The following is a 25,842-nucleotide window of genomic DNA, read 5'->3' on the forward strand; positions in this document are numbered from 1 at the left end:
ATGCACAGTTTTATAAGAAGAAAAAAAATCTGGAAGCAAAAGGTGATGTAGGTTGTGGGACGCGAACCGATTAACTAAATTATAATCAGCAAACCTCAGGTCTATCCACTGCGCCACAATTATTTGGCAGATGTGCGTATTGTGTTAAAAGCTCCGAGTAATGTACCGTTTTTCGGCACAATTTGGTGAAAGCTCCAAACGGTTCAGAAAGCCTCGGTTTCCCATCACTACAGCCATGGATTGCTCCCCAAAAGGTGAGGCAGTTGGATGACGTGGCGGACAGCGCACAAGCCATAGTGCCATTATTCAACAATTTTGTTCATCGTCTTTGGCTTCGATTGGAGGGTATAACCCATGTGACATATTCGCATCAATCGGAAGTGAATGCGATGATTGCGCGTGAGGTACTTCACGCCATATGCGCACGACAGCATCCTAAAAAACTGCCGCTGTCATACAACCAGGAAGAAGGTGGGATAGCCCTAACAAAGCTACCTAACATCCCAAATCTGTTTGTGAACTTTCACAGAAAATCATGGGGTCTTCCAGGTGGAAGATTGCTGTCGTGGTCTTTCTTTCAGTTGCGGGGCTATTGGTGCCGGCCGACGCAGATGAACACGAACACACGGTAAGAGCATTTGAGGCCGATTGAAAATGGGCAGCCTGTGTGCTGAAAATAATGGACGTTCTGGATCGCAGATGTAGCAGCTAGCTAGCTAGCGACCTGAATAATGCAATTCAAGTGATGATGACATTTCACTATTAAACAGGAGATCAATGTTGCGATTATGCATTGTGCTTATCTGCTTCCTCGGAAACATGTTCAGCAGCCATGATTGAAGTTGAAATACTTTTTAACGCCGTTTTAATAGGTAAAGAGCGCCACTAACAAGCTAATGTGTTAGCCCTTGCCATTCAAGTTTATTTGCTTAGCTAGCTACGTGGTCGGTTGTAATGATGCCCTACGACATACATCTGTTAATTTGCCAGCAATCCACAGTGGCACTGTCAGTGTGAGTACTGCATATCCGTTTATTCAGGCTTCGGGCATGATCGTCTTCTCTAGTTCCGTGTGTTCGCGAGCTATGAATAAAGTTGATGTTTGGTCATCTCTGTTTGTGCCATGCAAAAGAACAACAGATTAAATTGCATATTGAATGCATCGCGATGATCTGGGCTTTTGAAACTCCCATTGTTGGACAACTTTCTAACTAGGCTACCAATCTAATTGGTCCAGTGTTGCTTCCTATGTCAGGGTGAAAAGACCCAAACCTGGCAGTATGCATTTCATTAGAACGTAGCTAAATGCAACTTATTTGCACATTTGATATTTGCTTGTATTGATGTTGTTTTTCATTTGTAGTTGGCTAGCTATAGTTCCCAACTGTCCATGAATGGAACTCATGAACTAATCCTATTATGATATTTGCCTCAGACAATTGATTCCCAACGTGTAGTACCATATGAAAAACATACTATGTATGCGTTCTTGCATTACATGCATTGTACAGTTTATTCTGTAATTTCTGTAAGTATGTTATGAATTTGAGGCATGTTTTCTTTATTCTTTTACAGTATACAGATAAAGAGGAGGTGGTTTTATGGATGAATACAGTTGGGCCTTACCACAACAGACAAGAGACATACAAATACTTCTCCTTGCCATTCTGTGTGGGCACCAAAAAGACCATCAGCCACTATCATGAGACGCTCGGAGAGGCTCTGCAGGGAGTGGAGTTGGAATTCAGCGGTTTAGACATCAAATTCAAAGGTATCCATATCCAATTCTCAAACTGATACTCAAACTTAACTATTACAGATTTGGTCAGCTGTCTGGAATGACAGGAGTGAATAGTTATGCTTTTTATTAACTGTTTCATTAACATTGTTTGATTTTGTGTAGTTTGATGCATTTATTATCAATATCTAATATAATGATAGTCAACATAAATGTTGTTCCCACAGATGAAGTCATGCAAACGACATACTGTGAAATTGAGCTGGACAAAGCCAAACGAGATGCCTTTGTATATGCTATTAAGAATCACTATTGGTATCAAATGTACATCGATGACCTACCCATCTGGGGTGAGTGATACTGCACAGCTTGTTGTCCAATGTCCAATGATTTCGTGATGTGGGACTCCCCAGGCAATTGAAAGATATCACCCACATTCTATATATTCTCTCACCTGAGTTTATCTGTTGCCTCTCTCACTGGTGTGTACAAAGTTGTTCACCATGACATGTTATCTATGGAAAAGCCTGTTTCACTGACAGGATAACAGAAGAGAAGGGTCCTGTTCTGAAGTGTGGAATGCTCTAAGCATAAGATGTCTTTTTAAATACAGATTTACGATGAACTTACTGTGAGATTTCCACTTGTTAGAGTAAACTGTCAAACGCATTCTTTGAACTGTTCAAATGAAAACAACAGCAATTCATTGGCTAGATTGAGGGATCCTAACCAGATATCTATGCTGGGAAGGTGGAGCAAGGTGCGTTGACTAAGCTATTGTACATCTGCTGAATACTTGCATATAATATTTAGTATAGATAAATATAGACTTTCTGGTTGCTGGATGCCAAGTCAGCACATTGTAATTACTTGTGCACTGATCACACGTCTCTATATTCTAGGAATTGTTGGTGAGGCCGATGAAAATGGAGAGGATCATTATCTGTGGACTTACAAGAAATTGGAAATTGGCTTCAATGGCAACAGAATTGTTGATGTCAATTTGACCAGTGAAGGCAAAGTCAAGCTTGTGCCAAACACAAGAATTGCAATGTCTTACTCTGTGAGTATTTGCAATTACTTTTAAGAGATGGGAGAGTTGTGTAAGACTGTGGACAGGATGGAATAGGCTATTCATGTTTTTTTTTAAGATCATATTGCTAATTACATTTTATTTCTGATTTGGAAATATAATGCTTGAATTTTCAATACAGTGCTTACGGCAATGTTCTTTAATTTTGTGTAACACCACAAACATAATTCCTAGTAAATACCAAGGTTGCTTATTCTAGAAAGGGGATACATATACAGTGGGGGAAATAATTATTTGATCCCCTGCTGATTTTGTTAGTTTGCCCGATTACAAAGAAATGAGCCGTCTATAATTTTTATGGTACTTTTATTTTAACAAATAGACACAGAATATCAATTTAAAAAGTCCAGAAAAACATATTATATAAAGTTATAAATTAATTTGCATTTGATCGAACGAAATAAGTATTTGATCCCCAAGCAAAACATGACTTAGTACTTGGTGGAGAAACCCTTGTTGGCAAGCACAGAAGTCAGACGTTTCTTGTAGTTGGTCACCAGGTTTGCACACATCTCAGGAGGGATTTTGGTCCACTCCTCTTTACAGATCCTCTCCAAATCCTGAAGGTTTCAAGGCTTTTGCTTGGCAACTCGAAGCTTCAGCTCCCTCCACAAATTTTCTATAGGATTACGGTCTGGAGACTCGCTAGGCCACTCCATGACCTTAGTGTGCTTCTTCTTGAGCCACTCCTTTGTTGCCTTGGCTGTATGTTTTGGGTCATTGTCATGCTGGAAGACCCATCCACGACCCATCCTCAGTGCTCTGGCTGAGGTTCTCGTCCAAGATCTTATGGTACATGGCCCCGTCCATTGGCCCCTCAATGCAGTGAAGTCGTCCTGTACCCTTAGCAGAGAAACAACCCCAAAGCATAATGTTTCCACCTCCGTGTTTGACGGTGGGGATGGTGTTCTTGGGATTGTAGCATTCAGCATTTCTCAGCCTCCAAACACGAAGAGTCGAATTTATGCCAAAGAGTTCAATTTTGGTCTCATCTGACCACATCACCTTCTCCCAAGCCTTCTCTGAATCATTTAGGTGTTCATTGGCAAACTTCAGATGGGCCTGTACATGTGCCTTCTTGAGCAGGGGGACCTTGTGGGCACTGCAGGATTTCAATCCGTTACGGTGTAGTGTGTTATCAATGGTTTTCTTGGTGACTGTGGTCCCAGCTGCCTTGAGATCATTACCAAGCTCCTCCCGTGTAGTTCTGGGCTGATCCCTCACCCTTCTCATGATCATCCTTACCCCACGAGGCGAGATCTTGCATGGAGCTCCAGGCCGAGGGCGATTGATGGTTATTTTGTATTTCTTCCATTTTCTAATAATTGCACCAACAGTTGTCTCCTTCTCACCAAGCTTCTTGCTGATGGTCTTGTAGCCCATTCCAGCCTTGTGCAGGTCTACAACTCTTACCCTGATGTCCTTTGAATGTTCTTTGGTCTTGCCCATGGTGGTGGAGAGGTTGGAATGGAAGAGATTGATTCTATTGACAGGTGTCTTTTATACCCATAACAAGCAGAGATTATGAGTACTTTTCCTAAAGTGACAGGACTAATCTGTGTGCCTCATGGGCATATAACCGGTCTGTATGAGCCAGAATTCTTGCTGGTTTGTAGGGGATCAAATACTTATTTCCTTCGATCAAATGCAAATGAATTTATAACTTTATATAATGTGTTTTTTCTGGACTTCTTTGTTGATATTCTGTCTCTATTTGTTAAAAATAAAAGTACCATAACAATTATAGACCGCTCATTTCTTTGTAATCGGGCAAACTAACAAAATCAGCAGGGGATCAAATAATTATTTCCCTCACTGTATTTTTGACCAGGTAAAATGGAAGAAGTCAGATGTGAAGTTTGAAGACCGGTTTGACAAGTATCTTGATCCATCTTTTTTCCAGCACAGAGTAAGTAAGATTGTCTCTTATAAGATTGTCACATAAAGAGTTCATTTCATACATGGTAGGAATCTTAACAGTTCCCTGAGTTAAAACCCCTCTTACAATGTAGAACATTTGTATAGTCAATAAGTCAAAATTAATCTCAACTCTTTTTCTGTTGCTTCCTATAGATTCACTGGTTTTCTATTTTCAACTCCTTCATGATGGTTATATTCCTGGTGGGTCTGGTGTCCATGATTCTGATGAGAACACTAAGGAAAGACTATGCCAGATACAGCAAAGAAGAGGAAATGGATGATATGGTAAAGTTTCTTTGCTTGGTTGGATTAATGATAGCAATTCCTAATTTTTGTAGTGCTTCTTTGATGTTGGCTAGCTGCTTGTCCCTTGGCTCAATGTACCAGTTGGACATCCTGCCCCCTACAGGACAGGGACCTTGGGGATGAGTATGGGTGGAAACAGGTGCATGGAGATGTGTTCAGACCATCCAGCCATCCCATGATCTTCTCCTCCCTCATCGGATCTGGCTGCCAGATCTTCTCTGTCTCCCTTATTGTCATCCTTGTGGCTATGATCGAGGATCTGTACACCGAGTGAGTGATGAGCACCACAAATCAAAAGCGAATTGTTTGTTTCTCACTGCTGTCTTAACACGTGAACTGTTATACCATTTGTCTCTGTAGGAGAGGATCCATGCTGAGCACTGCCATCTTTGTGTATGCTGCCACCTCTCCTGTGAATGGCTATTTTGGGGGAAGTTTGTATGCAAAACAAGGAGGTAATTCCTTATTCAACTTGTGTAATACCATAAACTGCTTGACTCCATTACTACTACAAATATTGTTTTGTGTATGATGTAACAGCATGTTAATGCAATGTTGTTACTAGTATAATTGCAAAGTTACTACTAAGGTATAGCGGCAACTTAATGTAAAGTGTGAGCAAAATAATTTACCAGTAACATAAATTGTCTGCTATATGAGTTCATAACACTTGGAATGATGGATTATGGATAGTTAATGTTCTCCCCTTCAGCCCTTGATGATAAATGACAAATCAGTAATGTTATGATATTTGATCATGTAGGCAGACGATGGATTAAGCAGATGTTTATTGGGGCGTTCCTGATCCCTGCCATGGTGTGTGGGACAGCCTTCTTTATCAACTTCATCGCAATCTACTACCATGCCTCCCGAGCTATCCCTTTTGGCACCATGGTGAGTTTTCGAGCGCAACCTTCCTCCATTTAGACCTACACACATTGAGCAACCTAGCTGAATGAGCAAATACAACACCCACAAATGTATTTTCTCCTCTTTATCCTCTCTTCTTTTTTTGGGAGGGGGAGGGTGGTTAAAAGATGTTTCTGTTGTCTCAAAGTTAAGTAGTGTTGCATTTTTTTACATGAAACTCAGAGACATGATGTGTAGAGCCTGTCCGATACTGTGGGGGAATTCACCGATATCTGATATGCAGTGCCCTGCGTAAGTAGTGGGACAGTGAAGCATTTGTTCTTCTTTTGGCTCTCCACTCCAAAACTTTTGGATTTGAAATCAAACAATTACTATGAGGTTAAAGTAGAGATTCTCAGCTTGTATTTGTCTACATATTGGTTTCACCATACAGAAAATACTTTGTTGTCTAAGTTTTAGACAGTCCCCCTATTTTAGGCCACAAAAATGTCCAAATTAAGCACTCATGTTTAGTATTTGGTCGACAATCCTCTGCATGCAATAATTGCCTAAAGTCTATGACCCATTGACCCCACCAGATGCTGGGTATCTTCTGATTATGCTCTGCCAGGCCTGTACTGCAGCCATCTTCAGTTGTTTGTTTTGAGGAATGTTTTGCCTCTAGTCTCCTCTTCAGCAAATGAAATGCATGTTCAATAGGATTTAAATCTGAAGATTGACTTGGCCAGTCAACAACTTTCCACTTTTTGGCCCTGAAAAACTCCCTAGTTGCTATGGCAGTATACTTTGAGTCATTGTCCTGCTGTATGATGAAGCACCATCCAATGAGTTTGGAGGCATTTGATTGTACTTGGGCTGACGAGATGTTTCTGCATGCTTCAGAATTCATCCTGCTGTGAGCCAGTTCCAGCCATAACACCCCCCTCCACCTTATTTTACAGATGAGGTGGTATGCTGTGGCTTTTGGGCATTCCTTTATTTCTCCACACTTCACTCTTGCCATCACTTTGGTATATGCTAATATTTGTCTCATCAAACCAAAATTACCTTTTTCCAGAACTCTCCAGGCCCTTTGAGGTACTTTTTTACCAAACTGTAACCTGGCCATCCTGTTTTTGTGGCTAACTAGTGGTTTACACCTTGCAGTGTAGCCTCTGTAGTTCTGCTGGCGACGTATTCTGCGGATGGTAGTCTCTGACACATTCACGCCTACCTCCTGGAGAGTGTTCCTGAGAGTTGTTTTGGTGTTTTTCGTAATCATGGTGAGCATTCTACGATCATCCACTGTAGAAGTCTTCCTTGGCCTACCAGGCTGTTTGTTCCAAACTGTTGATTTTGGTAGGGTTAAGGTTTTGAATCAATACTAGACTTTGAGAGCTCTCTTATGTACAAATGATGTGACAGAACCCACCTGACGAACCAGAAACACCTGTCAAGCCAATTGTCCCATCACTTTTGGGTACCCTGAAATAGGGGGACTGCATAAAATGTTGTAATTTCTGAATGGTGAAACCAATATGTACACAAATACCATCAAATAAAATCTGAGATTTGCTACTATTACGGTCTTTGAAATCCAAACTTTTGGAGTGTAGAGCCATTACTTATGCAGGGCACAGATACGATGAATATTATCATGTGCAAGAGGGAGAGAAAAAAAGGATTTCCCCAAGATTGATGGCATACCCACCTCATAGCTGCCACTAGAACTGGTCTTAATTGATGATGTACCTGCTGACAGCAGCAGCAGAATGTATTCTGAAGTGTACAGCAACATCTGCTCGAGTGCAAGCAAATGCCTCCAAAATCATTGGATGGCGCTTCATCATACAGTAAGACAATGACCCCAAACATACTGCCATAGCAACTAGGGAGTTTTTCAGGACCAACAAGTGGAAAGGTCTTGACATTATACAAATCTGTCCCATTACTTTTGGTGCCCTGAAATAGGGGAACTATGTATAAAACGTGTTGTCATTTCTACATTACTTACACAGGGCACTGTATGTGTATATATATATATATATATATATATATATAGTTTGGATACACCTTCTCATTCAATGGTTTTTCCATATTTTCATTATTTTCTACATTGTAGATTAATATTGAAGACATCAAAACTATGAAGAAACACATATGGAATTATGTAGTAAATGAAAAAAGTGTTAAACAAACCAGAATATGTTTTATATTTTAGATTCTTCAAAGTAGCCACCTTTTGCTTTGATGACAGCTTTGCACACTCTTGGCATTCTCTCAATCAGCTTCATGAGGTAGTCACCTGGAATGGTTTTCCAACAGTCTTGAAGAAGTTCCCAGAGGTGCTGAGCACTTGTTGGCTGCTTTGCCTTCACTCTGCAGTCCAACTCATCCCAAACCATCTCAATTGGGTTTAGGTCGGGTGATTGTGGATGCCAGGTCATCTGACGCAGCACTCCATCCCTGATAGCCTGGAGGTGTGTTTGGGGTCTTTGTCCTGTTGAAAAACAAATGATGGTCCCACTAAGCGCAAACCAGATGCGATGGCATGTCACTGTAGAATGCTGTGGTAGCCATGCTGGTTAAGTGTGCCTTGAATTTTGAATAAATCACCAACAGTGTCACCAGCAAAGCACCCCCACACCATCACACCTCCTCCTCCATGCTTCACGGTGGGAACCACACATGTAGAACCATCCGCTCACCTTTTCTGCATCTCTCAAAGACACTGCGGGTGGAACCAAAAATCTAAAATCTGGACTTATCAGACCGAAGTACAGATTTCCACTGGTCTAATGTCCATTCCTTGTGTTTCTTGGCCCAAGCAATTCTCTTCTTCTTGTTGTTCTTCCTCAGTAGTGGCTTCTTTGCGGCAATTCGACCATGAAAGCGTGATTCACGCAGTCTCCTCTGAACAGTTGATGTTGATGTGTCTGCGACTTGAACTCTGTGAAGCATTTATGTGGGTTCTAATCTGAGGTGCTGTTAATTTGTGGTTTTTGAGGCTGGTAACTCTAATGAACTTATCCTCTGCAGCAGAGGTAACTCTTGGTCTTCCTTTCCTGGGGCGGTCCTCATGAGAGCCAGTTTCATCAGCGTTTGATGGTTTTCGCGACTGCACTTGAGGATACATTCAAAGTTCTTGAAATTTTCCGGATTGACTGACCTTCATGTCTTAAAGTAATGATGGACTGTTGTTTCTCTTTACTTAGTTGAGTGGTTCTTGCCATAATATGGATTAGAACAGTAGTCGAATAGGGATGTTCACTATATAGAACTGTGTACCAACCCTACCTCTGCACAACACAACTGATGGTCTCAAACACATTAAGAAGGCAAGAAATTCCACAAATTAACTCTTGACAAGGCACACCTGTTAATTGAAAACCATTCCAGGTGACTACCTCATGAATCTGATTGAGAGAATGCCAGAAGTGTGCAAAGCTGTCATCAAAGCAAAAGGTGGCTACTTTGAAGAATCTAAAATCTAAAACATATTCTGGTTTGTTTTTTGTTTACTACATAATTCCATATGTGTTCTTTCATAGTTTTGATGTCTTCAGTATTAATCTACAATGTAGAAAATAATAAAAATAAGGAAAAACCATTGAATGAGAAGGTGTGTCCAAACTTTTGACTGGTACTAGTGTGTGTGTGTGTGTGTGTGTGTGTGTATATATATATATATATATATATATATATCTATATCTATATCACAGCTGCATCAATTACAACATGTTTGGGCATGGCTTGTTTATGCACACGGCGGCAGAGTCCAGGGAAGGTTGGTTCAGAAGTGCAGGTTGAAAGCATCATTCACTGCGCCACTTTCTAATCATGCTCTCGGATCTTCAACTCGTTGAGGACAAAAACTGTGATGTAGTGAGAAGTAAGACAGTTTGTGTGGTTATTTGCTCCCTGTACCTAGGCTATGGTCATCTGAAAAGTCTTTCTAGCCTATTGGATCAGCTGCTGTGCCTCACACGCTGAGCTGCAGTGGTATACCACAATTGGTGTGGTTTACCAGCACACAGCATTAACCCTAATTGTGTTAAGTTTGGTGATTTTATAGGTCTACACATTGTTTTGAAAAATCCCTGTTTCTATTGGTTCTTAGCCCATTATGCCTACTTATTTTATTGTAATTCCTTGCAGGGAAATAGCCTATGCAGCCTTCACTGAAGCAATTCATGGGTAGGTTCCTAGTATAGCCAAAACAAAAGAATCAAAAGATACCATGGTACATTTCTCTCTTTTTTTTTCATGACAACAATTTTTAATTTGCCTTAGTGAGTATGCTTACTCAATGAGGCACATTGAAACGATTCAACACTTGCTCGATGTGATTCTTGTGTGTGCAACACTGATTCTCAGTGAAGTATGCGCCATTGATAGATGGCACTAATTGACGCAGGATAGCGGGGGTTTTCCCACTGTTGCGTTTTGGAAGCAAGCAAACTGCTGCTTAAAAAATTTTGCCGAACTATTTATACCAAATATTGAATATGATGCACCCTGCTACTGAAGGGCAGAGGAGAGGTATGGCATGACATGTTCTACACATGAGATGGCTACTGAGGCAGCCAGCCATTGATGGTAATTGTGTGTTTAGCTGCTGAGTAATGTCTCCCTATTATATATCGTTGGAAATCTCCTGGAAAATGATTTATTGAAAAGAGTGGGAACCCTGAAAATCTCAATAACCCGAAATGTTGATAAATAGAGCAACATTTATTTTATGTGCACAGTTACTTGTACTATACCAAATGATAATTTCACATGTTAAGTGCACTGCATATTGTTATCAGTGATTTGTTGTTTAATCTAACTTGTTGGGACGCAGTTTGATCATCCACTGCGTTACACTCTACTACTTAATCTACTTAATTTACAAAAGCATACACAAATGCACTGTGAAAAGCATTCTTAAAACATGCTGTAAGAATACCCCCTTCACTTTTTTTGTTGCCAACCACTGTTATTTCCAATAATGGTTTATGCTAGCCCTCCTCCTCCCCAAGTCAAACTTCATCAAAGTGGTAAGTTCTGCTCTCTTCACCAGAGTAAACAAACCTGTGCAGTGTAGTCCATGCTGATACGGTAAATTGAAATACACACCCAAGCTTCTTGTGGCAAAAGTTAGAATGTCTGACTCTGAAATTCATGGATACAAGCTAGCCATGTTAACTGGTGAAATAAATTATTGGTAAATAATATCTTACTGTGTGTCAATGTGCTTTTAGTTAGTGTCGTAGAATTTAAATAATGGTATTTTGAAGTAACATACCGTTAACCAGAGCTGTTGATTCATTCAGAGACTTTATTCACAGAGAACGAAGCCGTGTCAGATTTGCAAAGTTGAACCCGCTTTCCACTTCCGTTACCTGTCTTTTTATGAACATCACACAGCCCTCCATTCAACAAACTTCTAATTCCTGTCTACATACACCAATGACATTCAAGAACTACATTTCGTCATCCAGGGAGATACTCCTACCTGGCTTGGTGTCGGTCAGTCTGTTGAAAGATCAATTGACCCAGGCTGTTTTCTAAAGCCTTTTGTCCTGGCTGTTTACAACTGTGTTTATTACTCATCTATCCTGTCCTTAGATCACTCTATCCTGTTTCTGCAGCTTTGAACCATTGTACTTCACTGTATTCCTACCCTCTAGTCAACCCCCACTATCTGATCTCACCCCTTCTGACTGCATTCTCCAAATGTTCCAGGACCATCTGTTGTCCTGTGATCTCTTCACTAGGTGTGGGATTGCTAAGGCTAATATTGTCTTTAAATTTACCATATTAGCCACTGTGCTAATTGACTGGAGTCCAAAGAGCTAACGTTACTTTGCTAAATTCAGCCACTTCAGCAGGCACTCTAGTGACCGCAAACACCAAACAACAAGTTTATTCATTAAAAGAAATCCATATGTACATATTTTGCTCTTGAAAAACCCAATTGCATGGATTTTCTATGATTTTGCAATGTGAGGCTGACGTACATCTTTTGTGGGTTATCGGAGGAATATGTGCAGATACAGATATTTTTATAACAGGCCGATAATATCGGTGCACCGATATATCTGCGGGCTATAATGAAGTGGCTGTGTGTTTTGTATGTCACCACTCTCAATGCAGTATGAATATTACTGAACCTTTTCATATATTTAATAACTTTATTTTTTTCCAGGTTGCAGTTTGCTGTATATGTTTCTTTGTCATTCTGCCACTGAACTTAGTGGGGACAATTTTGGGAAGAAATCTCTCTGGCCAGCCAAACTTCCCCTGTCGTGTTAATGCAGTGCCGCGGCCGATCCCTGAGAAGAAATGGTAACCAACTATCTGACTGTACATGAGTACTTAATACTACATGTTGCATTTATTTCACATTTGTCTGAGTTATGTATTTCAAGGTTAGGTTTCTCCTTGGCAGTTGATGGAGAATTATGGGTGTGGACTCAGACAATCAGACATTTGATCAAAGGTCCTGACCAGTCCCAGATTTAGCAGGAGGAATGAAAACCCTGCTATGGCTGTGGATTGTAGAAGTATCAGTTATTCACTTATGATGATGGTATTGTTTGACTTGAGTTGATTTGAAAATGACATAATTTCACAGGTTCATGGAGCCAGCTGTCATCATCTGTCTGGGAGGAATCCTTCCATTTGGTTCAATTTTCATTGAAATGTAAGTCCATCTATTAGATCTGTAGGCCCATCATTTAGTAGATACATTTGAGGTCTGTATTTAGTCCATCAATAATTCACCATGCATTGTTTCCTGATTTTCAAGGTACTTCATATTCACATCATTCTGGGCCTACAAGATTTACTATGTGTACGGGTTCATGATGCTGGTCCTGGTTATCCTCTGCATTGTGACTGTCTGTGTCACCATTGTCTGCACATACTTCCTTCTCAATGCTGAAGACTACAGATGGTGAGTAAAATACAATAATCAATGCATTTACTTGTCCTATGTTAAATATATACAGTGGGGGAAATAATTATTTGATCCCCTGCTGATTTTGTTAGTTTGCCCGATTACAAAGAAATGAGCGGTCTATAATTTGTATGGTACTTTTATTTTAACAAATAGAGACAGAATATCAACAAAGAAGTCCAGAAAAAACACATGATATAAAGTTATAAATTCATTTGCATTTGATCGAAGGAAATAAGTATTTGATCCCCAAGCAAAACATGACTTAGTACTTGGTGGAGAAACCCTTGCTGGCAAGCACAGAAGTCAGACGTTTCTTATAGTTGGTCACCAGGTTTGCACACATCTCAGGAGGGATTTTGGTCCACTCTTCTTTACAGATCCTCTCCAAATCCTGAAGGTTTCAAGGCTTTTGCTTGGCAACTCGAAGCTTCAGCTCCCTCCACAAATTTTCTATAGGATTAAGGTCTGGAGACTAGCTAGGCCACTCCATGACCTTAGTGTGCTTCTTCTTGAGCCACTCCTTTGTTGCCTTGGCTGTATGTTTTGGGTCATTGTCATGCTGGAAGACCCATCCACGACCCATCCTCAGTGCTCTGGCTGAGGTTCTCGTCCAAGATCTTATGGTACATGGCCCCGTCCATTGGCCCCTCAATGCAGTGAAGTCGTCCTGTACCCTTAGCAGAGAAACAACCCCAAAGCATAATGTTTCCACCTCCGTGTTTGACGGTGGGGATGGTGTTCTTGGGATTGTAGCATTCAGCATTTCTCAGCCTTCAAACACGAAGAGTCGAATTTATGCCAAAGAGTTCAATTTTGGTCTCATCTGACCACATCACCTTCTCCCAAGCCTTCTCTGAATCATGTAGGTGTTCATTGGCAAACTTCAGATGGGCCTGTACATGTGCCTTCTTGAGCAGGGGGACCTTGTGGGCACTGCAGGATTTCAATCCGTTACGGTGTAGTGTGTTATGTGGTGGAAGTCTAGGATTTACCACTCTGTACTTTAGCTCTTCGGAGGTAAGAATCAAGAAACAAGTCCTGAGTAGCCACAATATCTGAGTCCGGTATTTATTGCTTGCAAACAAGAGACAAGAGCGTAACAGCAGCCCAGCGTAGAACTGGGGTTCGTTCAGCACAAGTCTAAAGAGACAATGATCAGGTTTGTCTTTTATACAGTTTGAACATATTGCCAGGCGCCTACAAGGCTATCGGTTGAAGGCTATCGGTTGATGGCCTTGTGCTTACGTGAGAAAGGGCGGGAGAGAACGAACAATGGGGAGGCTTTCTTACTGATTAATCGCCGTTCAACATTTCACACCTATCGACAGGATGCGCCTGTCCCCCCATTATTGCTCTCTCCTACCACTCCCTCAGAGATCACTGCTGTTCATATGGTAAATCATACAGTGCTTCTCAGAACAATGGCTATAGAACTTTAGAGGTGTGGCAAGAGAAAATGTCATCACAGTAGTTACACAAGTTGTATCAGTCATGTGAAAGTGTATAACCTGAAAATAGTTCTATGAATGTATTTTCCATAACAGTTACCAATGGTTTTCTTGGTGACTGTGGTCCCAGCTGCCTTGAGATCATTACCAAGCTCCTCCCGTGTAGTTCTGGGCTGATCCCTCACCCTTCTCATGATCATCCTTACCCCACGAGGCAAGATCTTGCATGGAGCTCCAGGCCGAGGGCGATTGATGGTTATTTTGCATTTCTTCCATTTTCTAATAATTGCACCAACAGTTGTCTCCTTTTCACCAAGCTTCTTGCTGATGGTCTTGTAGCCCATTCCAGCCTTGTGCAGGTCTACAACTCTTACCCTGATGTCCTTTGAATGTTCTTTGGTCTTGCCCATGGTGGTGGAGAGGTTGGAATGGAAGAGATTGATTCTATTGACAGGTGTCTTTTATACCCATAACAAGCAGAGATTATGAGTACTTTTCCTAAAGTGACAGGACTAATCTGTGTGCCTCATGGGCATATAACCGGTCTGTATGAGCCAGAATTCTTGCTGGTTTGTAGGGGATCAAATACTTATTTCCTTGATCAAATGCAAATGAATTTATAACTTTATATAATGTGTTTTTTCTGGACTTCTTTGTTGATATTCTGTCTCTATTTGTTAAAATAAAAGTACCATAAAAATTATAGACCGCTCATTTCTTTGTAATCGGGCAAACTAACAAAATCAGCAGGGGATCAAATAATTATTTCCCCCACTGTATGTGTATATGTATGTGTGTGTATATATATATATATATATATATATATATATATATAGCTGAATTCTAGAATATCTGACGTTAATATAGATCATAGCTAAAACCTGTCTGTAGTTGCCAATTGTGTTCTCCATTGTTTCTTTCCCCCCCTCTAAGGCAATGGACAAGTTTCCTCTCTGCTGCATCCACTGCTGTTTATGTTTACATGTACTCCTTCTACTACTATTTCTTCAAAACAAAGTGAGTTCCCCTCTCCCTCCTAACTATGCAGTGATTTCCAGTTCTAGGGCTACAAAAACAACTAAGCTCACCACCGAAGCTAAGAATTATAATACCAGAAAAATGTTGATATTACCCCAATTGATTCGTATTGTATTATTTATTGTTGAGATTTTCAGTTCCTACATATTTTCTCCTACAGTATGTATCACACCTACTGACAGCTATATTCTTCTTCGGTTTCAGGATGTATGGTCTGTTCCAGACGTCATTCTACTTTGGCTACATGGCTGTGTTCAGCAGTTCTCTGGGAATCATGTGTGGTGAGTTCAGCACCTCAATTCACCTCATTAGCTCTTCATAATTTTGGTGCTGATTTAAAGGTCCAGTATGTAGTTTTGAGCTTTAAAATAGTGCTGAATGGGATCAAATGATAAAGAATGTTCAGTGAAGAGTGCTGTTTTGGTATGATAAAACTAAGATTCTTAAAGTTAGCTTTTTACCAAATAAAGAGTCCAAAACCCTGAATGAACTTCCAATTGTTTAATCCCAAGATGCATCAGCTGAATACACAAAGAATGAGAGTCGCAGCTCTCCTAATGTACTCCCATGAAAACACCACCCAAGCGATAAGACCCTTGAAGGAAAGGTACAATATAATGAACAGAACAGTCTCTTTGTCTGAGAGTGCGAAGCCAGCTGCCAGTGTCCACCAGTGAAACTGTACTCTCCAATGTTATCTCGTGGGAGAGTCTTCTGCAGAGCCTTGAGAAAACTTGAGCTGCAATAGCACATCATACTTGAAACTAGGCCTATGGCCGCTCAATACATGTTACACAGTTCACACAGAGTTTCTATGCAATCTCAGTCCCCCCTTTTAAAACATGTTTCATATTTGTTTAAATTCCATTATGCAGCTGGTAACGACATTCCAACTGGAGCTTGGGACCACCATGCCCTTCCCTTTGTTGCGGACCAAAGAGAGCGATAGACAAACTTAACAAGATAGTAGGAGGACAAATAAAAAAAGTTAGTAACACAAAACGTTCACCCTGAGCTAACACTGGTGGAAATGTACAGAGCTCCCGCCTCTCAAGTCACCTAAATCTATGCCGCCAGGATGGTTTTCTGCTGGGATCCATAAAAATAAAGGCCCTATACACTTCCTCATGCTTTTACCCAGACTTCCCCTTTTGTGGCCTTAGCTTCTGACGAGGTGCTCCAGCTCCATACCACTCCCCTCCAGTTCTGCTTCCCCCAGGGCGACTCTATACACTCGTGCAGTGGCCTTTATCAACTGCACCTCATCCAAGGGCAAGTCTGCACTATACACACGTTTAAGCATTAATGCTTTTATTAAATGGTAAGCCAGTAGGACCAGCAAAGCCCAAGCAGCATATTTCAACAGTACCATCACCTGCCCGGTTGTCCAATTCCAAGCAGTAACCACAGCTGTCGACACAGTATCTATCATTCCATGGTGAATGACACCCACCACCACTGCTGTAAGGATGGCAACTGCTCTAAACTTGTCTCCTGCCGTGGCTCCCCCTTGTTCAAAACAGGAAGGTCAAGTACCGTTCCACTCAGGTAAGCCTGCTCTCTGTCCCACCCCCCGGTTTGCCCTCTGTTCACTAGCTTGTTCAACCGATCCCTTTGTTCAGCTACGGTGGGTACTTGTGGATACATGGTTCCTGTTCTAGTGTCTGGTACACAATGCTCATTCCATGGCCAATCAACACTGAATGCACCCTTGAAAACCTTTTTGATTTTATACTACTTTGGGCCGAGGGGTTGTTTCTCAGCGACCTGTTGACAATTTCCCTTTACCTTTACTTGGTCCCAGTCCTCTGGGAGGTAAGTCAATTGCCTGTCTGCCCTCAGAAGGGGTGGAGAGAGAAGGGGGGTTGGGCAAGTGTCTAGTTGTAATATTTTCCCTTTCATCAAGTTGTAGTAGTTGAGGAGCCCATCTCTTGGAGATTACACTCTTTAGTCGGAGAAATAAGGGTACCTGGCACCCTCATGGGCCTTCTGAATAGGTATTTCAAATGGTGAAAGGTGACCATAAGGCTTTTTTATTTTTCAAAAGCTTCCTGACGTTGTGTTGACCATACTACCGCATAATGTCCCTCCTTCCCCCCCACCGTCGGAGCATTCAATGGTGCAGCCACTAATGAAAATGACGGAATGAGACTGCGGAGACCTTTTAACCCCTCTGACTGTTATGGGCAGCATTAATGTCTGAATAGCTTCAATTCTCTCTACTGTGAGTTCTTGCCCTATGAAATGGTGTGACCAAGATATTTTACCTCTGATAGGCCTATTTGGGCCTTCTGCTTTGATGCCTTAAAGCCTACTTTAGTGAGGTGTGTCAGTAGAATGTCTAAGTCCATGTTGTGTGTCTGAGCGTAGTAGAAGGTCATCTATCGACCTGGTTCCCCTTGCAGCCTTCCCCTCCCCTTACATGCTACGGCATGTAACAGTACTTGCTGTTGTGCCACCGTCAGGCGGGCAAACTCGTCCTCTGGGGACCCGAGGAACAATTGGCCTGGGCCACCATTCATATTGGAACAGATACGTTGCCAGTGTCGCATACCCCCACACCCAGAACACACCTACCTACCCCCCCCCCACACACACTTTATGCATGTCTGAGAGTGCGAAGCCAGCTGCCAGTGTCCACCAGTGAAGCTGTACTCTCCAATGTTACCACAGAGCCTTGAGAACTTGAGCTGCAATAGCACATACTTGAAACTAGGCTCAATACATGTTACACAGTTCACACAGTTTCTATGCAATCTATCAGGTACAAACAAAACGCTTTCTCAAATCTTGTGTTGAGGTCGAGCACTGGCCTTTACGTACCTATTTTAGGTTGTTTGTTTACAGGGATTTGCATGTTTCCTGCTATTAGACAATGTAGCATATGTTCAGTGTGGCTAAAGAGTGCAGCAATGCACAAAACTACATGCTTAAAAGTATTTTAAGTGTTGTGATTACTGGTAATCAATATTTTTTCATGGTTTTAGTAAATTCAGTGTGTAAGGGTGAAGCTCAAAAGGTACAAACCATGCATGTCTATCGACCTATATGACAATAATCTCTTTATGTATCTTTCTTTTTCAGGAGCTGTTGGGTATATGGGAACAAGTGCCTTTGTGAGGAAGATCTACACAAATGTGAAAATTGACTAGGACATAAGCAACAAAACAGGCATCCATGGATCAACCTAAGCTTTTCCCAACAGAGGCAGTGGGTGCAAGTCATTTTTTTGCAAAAAGAGATTGTGGTATCTCACTTTGTACAAATGTAGTTTTCCATTTTTCTGAATAAATATCAATGTTGCAAAACAAAGTGTGTACAAGAGCGAACTGCTGAAAAGAATACATTAACACCGTTTCTCTTTTTTATGAATTGCTTTCAAACAATGTTTCGAAGTAAATGTTATAGTAAGTAACACGTAACATGGCTTCTCTTTCCAATCCAGTCCCACCCGACACCAGAGAACAGATCTTTATTGATGGAATAGTCTAGCTCTCTTCAGTGAAGAGGCCAAAGTGTATTGAAAGCCTTTGTTCTATTGTATTAGAATATTGGAGAGTTGGGTTTGCGTCCATACTCTGACTTGATTCTATTTTGTATTACTATTTTGAGTCACTCAGAATGCCATTATTACTGTATTTTGACTTCTGCATGCAGTTTTACTACACCAGACACTTCACACACAGGAGACAATATCGTTGCATTTACACCCAAAACAATAACTGACATTATACAAGTTAGGACCATTCCCATATTTTGACAATTCTCTCAAATTTTCCAAATCCAGCAGTCGAAATCCATCCACACAAGAAATATTTTAGATCTGCTGTAGTTTACTGTACAGATGAGAACAGCAGCAGGTAGGACTGATCAATGGTTTTGGGGTACAGTATAAATGACAGCTTGTTTTTAAATGGATGTTTATTGTGATCAAATGTTCCTGTTTAGTCTTATGTTTTCTAAATGTTTGGGTTTGAATGAAGTCTACTTGTAAAGATAATATATTGATTGGTGGAAAAGTGTATATAACCTGAATAATGCAACTTTAGATGTAGATCCCAAATGTATTTTGGTTGTACAGATTTACTACAGGGTGTTCAGCTTGTCAAATCATTCAGTTGTAAACAAAAATCTTTTTTTTGTGTATATTTTGTTTTGGGGCTGATGGTGCTGTTACATCTTGCCTGAAATTGCATGAAGTTTTCATTGAACTGTATGCTAATCAAGTACTCTTTTGTTGAACTTTTTTTTTTTTTTTAAACATTACTTTCACTTTGCCCAGTTTGCTTCTCTTGTAGCAGTCTCAAAATTTAAAATAAATGTGTAAGTGAACTGCTTGCAGAAGAGTAGGTGATATTGACAGACAGCTAACTGACTGTGGTTATTTGGTTTTATGTATTATTTAAAGCTTTAAAGGGCTTGCAATTCTTTGGTCAGCCATTTCCTTCAAGCTTTCTTAGGTTTCCACAACCTGAAATATCATTGTGAATGTCAGATGAAGGTGAAAAATGTATGTACACATATCTAGATCTTTTCATAGCTACATACAGTGCAGAGTGTTTAAAAATGTGGGGTTTGTTTCTCATTTTGTTGTGTAAATACAGTATGTACCTTGTATGAGAAGTGGCAATGCCTTCATTTCTGGTACCTTATGTTAAATCTGCATATTCATTTGCTGTAAACACAATAAACATGTTCATGTAAAGGGGATAGGCATGGTTTGTAAATCAAGGTTAAGTTGTAAGGCTCAGAAATTTGGTAAACTTCCTCAATTCTTTAAGACACATAAGTAACATTGTTTTTCCCAATCAGAGTTCACACAATCTTTATGTATGATCACACTTCAACCAATAAAACTATGGTGTGGAGGCTGTTTTTCCCCTTTCCTTATTTTGAAACAAATTGATCTGGAACTTCAGTCATATCTCTTTTAGATTACATACAATTCTAGCACTGAGCCAAGCTTTTGAGGATGAAAATATGGTTGCAAACATGCTGTGTATCAAGTCAGATAAAGCTATTTTTTACTAAACTATACTGGGAAATATTTGTTAATTTATACACTTTTCTTAGTGCTGGATGATTACTTTTTTATTAAATAAAAGCTGTGATGGATGTTCTTTAGTTGACCTTCTCAAAATACTCCTTTGAACCTTTCAAAGTTTGCTACATGTTTAGTGCAATGCTCAGAATGTGGAATACAATTTTACTATTCCACTATACTATTCAGAAATAACATCTGTGTACCTTTCTAAAGATCCATGACTAACCCAAATTAGCAAACTGATTATCAAAATACCATCACAGATGGGACTACATTGTAAAATCCCTTATACTCTTAACTACACTATTTTGGTTCTTTGTAGACTTGTGAGGCCGTTGCAGTGTTAGTATGTACAGTTGTGTTCAAAATAATAGCAGTCCAACATCACTAATGTGGTGGAAGTCTAGGATTTACCACTCTGTACTTTAGCTCTTCGGAGGTAAGAAACAAGTCCTGAGTAGCCAGCGTAGAACCGGGAGTCCGTTCAGCACAAGTCTAAAGAGACAATGATCAGGTTCGTCTTTTATACAGTTTAAACATAATACAGGCGCCGCCAAGGCTATCGGCTGATGGGCTTGTGCTTACGTGAGAAAGGGCGGGAGAGAATGAACAATGGTGAGACTCTCTTACTGATCAATCAGCGCTTTCTTACTGCTTAATCGCTGTTCAACATTTCACACCTATCGGCAGGATGCGCCTGTCCCCCCCATTATTGCTCTCTCTGACCACTCCCTCAGAGATCACCGCTGTTCATATGGTAAATCATACAGTGCTTCTCAGAACAATGGCTATAGAACCCTAGAGGTGTGGCAAGAGAAAATGTAATCACAATAGTTACACAAGTTTATCAGTCATATGAAAGTGTATAACCTCAAAATAGTTCTATGAATGTATTTTCCATAACACTAACCAGATCAATCACTGTTTTTGGTAGACATTATATTTCTACATGGCAAATAATTTACTAGTAGGTGTAGTAGAGTAATAGAAAACCAACGGACCCAACAGTCATGACATGCATGTGTGGCAGTAGCAATAGCGGGGTAGCAGACAACGCCACCCTGGGAATTGCACCCAGGGAAATATTAACCAATGAACTCACAATTAGACTTTAGCACACATGTTCGTTGACTAACGGCACCAGAGACAAGGTTCCAAAAATAAGTTGTCTTTATTATTATAAAAATAGAGGCTCTACATATAACATACAGGACAAGTGTCAATCACACCGTATGAGAGTAGGGGGGGAAACAGAGCTATCAGGGCTGAGGCTTACCAGCAGGGGGCGAGATAACAGGAGACGAAGGGAGGGGGTCCAACACCACCAATCAGTCACTCGTGCTCGCACATACACACCGCAAAACAGGATCAAAATGGCAAAATAAGAGAAAAACCAGGAGGCACACGTGAACACACACGGGGAAAGGGACACCACCACCGAGGGGATCTAGCTGCCTCCCTGCCTTGGGCACTCAGCACCTGAAAAATAAAAGAAGAGAAAGGAGGTGAGGGAATATATAAACAAACAAACAATAAACACACAACTACACAGAATGACAAAGGCTATGGTTGGGCGGCTAAGCAGACCACTGGTGATCCGCAGCTATAAAAAGGCCTCCTGCCAGTGGGTTAACCTAAGCAGGACTAAAGCACACCATAAACAAAATCCCCCAAAGTAACCAAAACCTCCCCAGAACACACACCCACACTGATTGCACACAGACAGACAACACACAAGGACAAGACAACAGATAGCCGGATAAGTTAAAAGTAGCGGTTGTTAGCGTCTTCGCCGCTATCTTCCAGGCAAGTGGCTAGCCCAGGACGGATGGGGCAGCTATGCAGGTAAGCTACGTATGGCAAAAACAGCAGTAGGCACGGACACAACCGGCAGTACCTAGAAGGCACACAGGACACCCCATTAGTGCTAAACATAATGCTAAAAACAAGAGCAATAGAGATCCAAGTTATGGGATACGTACCAGGAAGTTGACAACTTCCCACTCCAACCAGCGAGCTCACGGAGCTCCGCTAAATGTTTACGTTCGGTAGGAATCCATACAGAATGTTACGCGATCAATAGCCCAGCACGCACCACTGACCAAGACAGGACACCACCAAGCAACAGGTGGAAGCGCTGCAAAGCGACCACAGCGTGTAAAGAGTAAATCATCATGCTACAAACAAATTAGCCAGAGTCAGAGCGTACATACTAGTGATGGCAGTTTGACACTGAAGCTTCGATACGTGCTTCAAACACTGGACAACAATTCCATCGAAGCACTGCTTCAAAGCTTGCTTTGGTGCGAAAAAAATCATGTGACATATGACGTCCGAAGCAGCAACTGCTTCGTTGCCTGAATAAATCACCTGACTGGTTCGCGGTCCAATCAGGTGATTCACTGGCACTGCCTCGTCTCGATTCTGACAGGTGATAGGTTGCGACAGTTTTGAATTTGAGTGCCTCAACACTTTATAACCGCTCTAAACAATGCACAATTTGTGGATTGTCGTAGTAGGTGCGTTGTTGCTGTTGAGTTTGTATTCTCTGAGTGTTCTTCTTGTAATCTTTGAGTGTTCCCCATCCCACATAATCACCCCCTGCCATAGTTACACAAACACACCCAACCTATGCCATATTTTTCCCAGCACTCTCTCCTCAATAACACAATACACACATTCATCAATCTTTATTTGTAAATAGAACATGATATTGACACCCCCACACCCAGAACACACCTACCTACCCCCCCCCACACACACTTTATGCATGTCTGAGAGTGCGAAGCCAGCTGCCAGTGTCCACCAGTGAAGCTGTACTCTCCAATGTTACCACAGAGCCTTGAGAACTTGAGCTGCAATAGCACATACTTGAAACTAGGCTCAATACATGTTACACAGTTCACACAGTTTCTATGCAATCTATCAGGTACAAACAAAACGCTTTCTCAAATCTTGTGTTGAGGTCGAGCACTGGCCTTTACGTACCTATTTTAGGTTGTTTGTTTACAGGGATTTGCATGTTTCCTGCTATTAGACAATGTAGCATATGTTCAGTGTGGCTAAAGAGTGCAGCAATGCACAAAACTACATGCTTAAAAGTATTTTAAGTGTTGTGATTACTGGTAATCAATATTTTTTCATGGTTTTAGTAAATTCAGTGTGTAAGGGTAAAGCTCAAAAGGTACAAACCATGCATGTCTATCGACCTATATGACAATAATCTCTTTATGTATCTTTCTTTTTCAGGAGCTGTTGGGTATATGGGAACAAGTGCCTTTGTGAGGAAGATCTACACAAATGTGAAAATTGACTAGGACATAAGCAACAAAACAGGCATCCATGGATCAACCTAAGCTTTTCCCAACAGAGGCAGTGGGTGCAAGTCATTTTTTTGCAAAAAGAGATTGTGGTATCTCACTTTGTACAAATGTAGTTTTCCATTTTTCTGAATAAATATCAATGTTGCAAAACAAAGTGTGTACAAGAGCGAACTGCTGAAAAGAATACATTAACACCGTTTCTCTTTTTTATGAATTGCTTTCAAACAATGTTTCGAAGTAAATGTTATAGTAAGTAACACGTAACATGGCTTCTCTTTCCAATCCAGTCCCACCCGACACCAGAGAACAGATCTTTATTGATGGAATAGTCTAGCTCTCTTCAGTGAAGAGGCCAAAGTGTATTGAAAGCCTTTGTTCTATTGTATTAGAATATTGGAGAGTTGGGTTTGCGTCCATACTCTGACTTGATTCTATTTTGTATTACTATTTTGAGTCACTCAGAATGCCATTATTACTGTATTTTGACTTCTGCATGCAGTTTTACTACACCAGACACTTCACACACAGGAGACAATATCGTTGCATTTACACCCAAAACAATAACTGACATTATACAAGTTAGGACCATTCCCATATTTTGACAATTCTCTCAAATTTTCCAAATCCAGCAGTCGAAATCCATCCACACAAGAAATATTTTAGATCTGCTGTAGTTTACTGTACAGATGAGAACAGCAGCAGGTAGGACTGATCAATGGTTTTGGGGTACAGTATAAATGACAGCTTGTTTTTAAATGGATGTTTATTGTGATCAAATGTTCCTGTTTAGTCTTATGTTTTCTAAATGTTTGGGTTTGAATGAAGTCTACTTGTAAAGATAATATATTGATTGGTGGAAAAGTGTATATAACCTGAATAATGCAACTTTAGATGTAGATCCCAAATGTATTTTGGTTGTACAGATTTACTACAGGGTGTTCAGCTTGTCAAATCATTCAGTTGTAAACAAAAATCTTTTTTTTGTGTATATTTTGTTTTGGGGCTGATGGTGCTGTTACATCTTGCCTGAAATTGCATGAAGTTTTCATTGAACTGTATGCTAATCAAGTACTCTTTTGTTGAACTTTTTTTTTTTTTTTAAACATTACTTTCACTTTGCCCAGTTTGCTTCTCTTGTAGCAGTCTCAAAATTTAAAATAAATGTGTAAGTGAACTGCTTGCAGAAGAGTAGGTGATATTGACAGACAGCTAACTGACTGTGGTTATTTGGTTTTATGTATTATTTAAAGCTTTAAAGGGCTTGCAATTCTTTGGTCAGCCATTTCCTTCAAGCTTTCTTAGGTTTCCACAACCTGAAATATCATTGTGAATGTCAGATGAAGGTGAAAAATGTATGTACACATATCTAGATCTTTTCATAGCTACATACAGTGCAGAGTGTTTAAAAATGTGGGGTTTGTTTCTCATTTTGTTGTGTAAATACAGTATGTACCTTGTATGAGAAGTGGCAATGCCTTCATTTCTGGTACCTTATGTTAAATCTGCATATTCATTTGCTGTAAACACAATAAACATGTTCATGTAAAGGGGATAGGCATGGTTTGTAAATCAAGGTTAAGTTGTAAGGCTCAGAAATTTGGTAAACTTCCTCAATTCTTTAAGACACATAAGTAACATTGTTTTTCCCAATCAGAGTTCACACAATCTTTATGTATGATCACACTTCAACCAATAAAACTATGGTGTGGAGGCTGTTTTTCCCCTTTCCTTATTTTGAAACAAATTGATCTGGAACTTCAGTCATATCTCTTTTAGATTACATACAATTCTAGCACTGAGCCAAGCTTTTGAGGATGAAAATATGGTTGCAAACATGCTGTGTATCAAGTCAGATAAAGCTATTTTTTACTAAACTATACTGGGAAATATTTGTTAATTTATACACTTTTCTTAGTGCTGGATGATTACTTTTTTATTAAATAAAAGCTGTGATGGATGTTCTTTAGTTGACCTTCTCAAAATACTCCTTTGAACCTTTCAAAGTTTGCTACATGTTTAGTGCAATGCTCAGAATGTGGAATACAATTTTACTATTCCACTATACTATTCAGAAATAACATCTGTGTACCTTTCTAAAGATCCATGACTAACCCAAATTAGCAAACTGATTATC

At 40.4% G+C, this 25,842-nt stretch overlaps 1 protein-coding gene across 2 annotated transcripts; it reads left to right on the forward strand.

Annotated features, from left to right (window-relative positions):
• Window positions 1-459: 459 nt before the first annotated feature.
• Window positions 460-25,666, forward strand: LOC310824205 (transmembrane 9 superfamily member 3). 2 transcript variants are annotated; one of them, XR_014555005.1, is made up of 16 exons: window positions 460-628; window positions 1,576-1,771; window positions 1,966-2,088; window positions 2,641-2,801; window positions 4,663-4,740; window positions 4,905-5,036; window positions 5,161-5,327; window positions 5,418-5,512; window positions 5,821-5,951; window positions 12,100-12,239; window positions 12,529-12,597; window positions 12,703-12,849; window positions 15,237-15,320; window positions 15,546-15,622; window positions 18,426-19,899; window positions 25,106-25,666. XR_014555005.1 is itself a non-coding variant. In XM_083697018.1 (15 exons), the coding sequence occupies exons 1-15, from the start codon at window positions 536-538 to the stop codon at window positions 18,491-18,493; spliced, it is 1,761 nt and encodes a 586-aa protein (XP_083553144.1). In that variant the 5' UTR covers window positions 460-535; the 3' UTR covers window positions 18,494-20,457. The 2 variants fall into 2 exon arrangements, 1 of the variants encoding a protein (XP_083553144.1); XM_083697018.1 differs by lacking the exon at window positions 25,106-25,666 and having other exon boundaries at window positions 18,426-20,457.
• The last annotated feature ends 176 nt before the right edge of the window (window positions 25,667-25,842 follow it).

This window comes from Argentina silus, assembly GCF_951799395.1.
Source record: "Argentina silus genome assembly, chromosome: Y".
Lineage (NCBI taxonomy): Eukaryota > Metazoa > Chordata > Actinopteri > Argentiniformes > Argentinidae > Argentina > Argentina silus.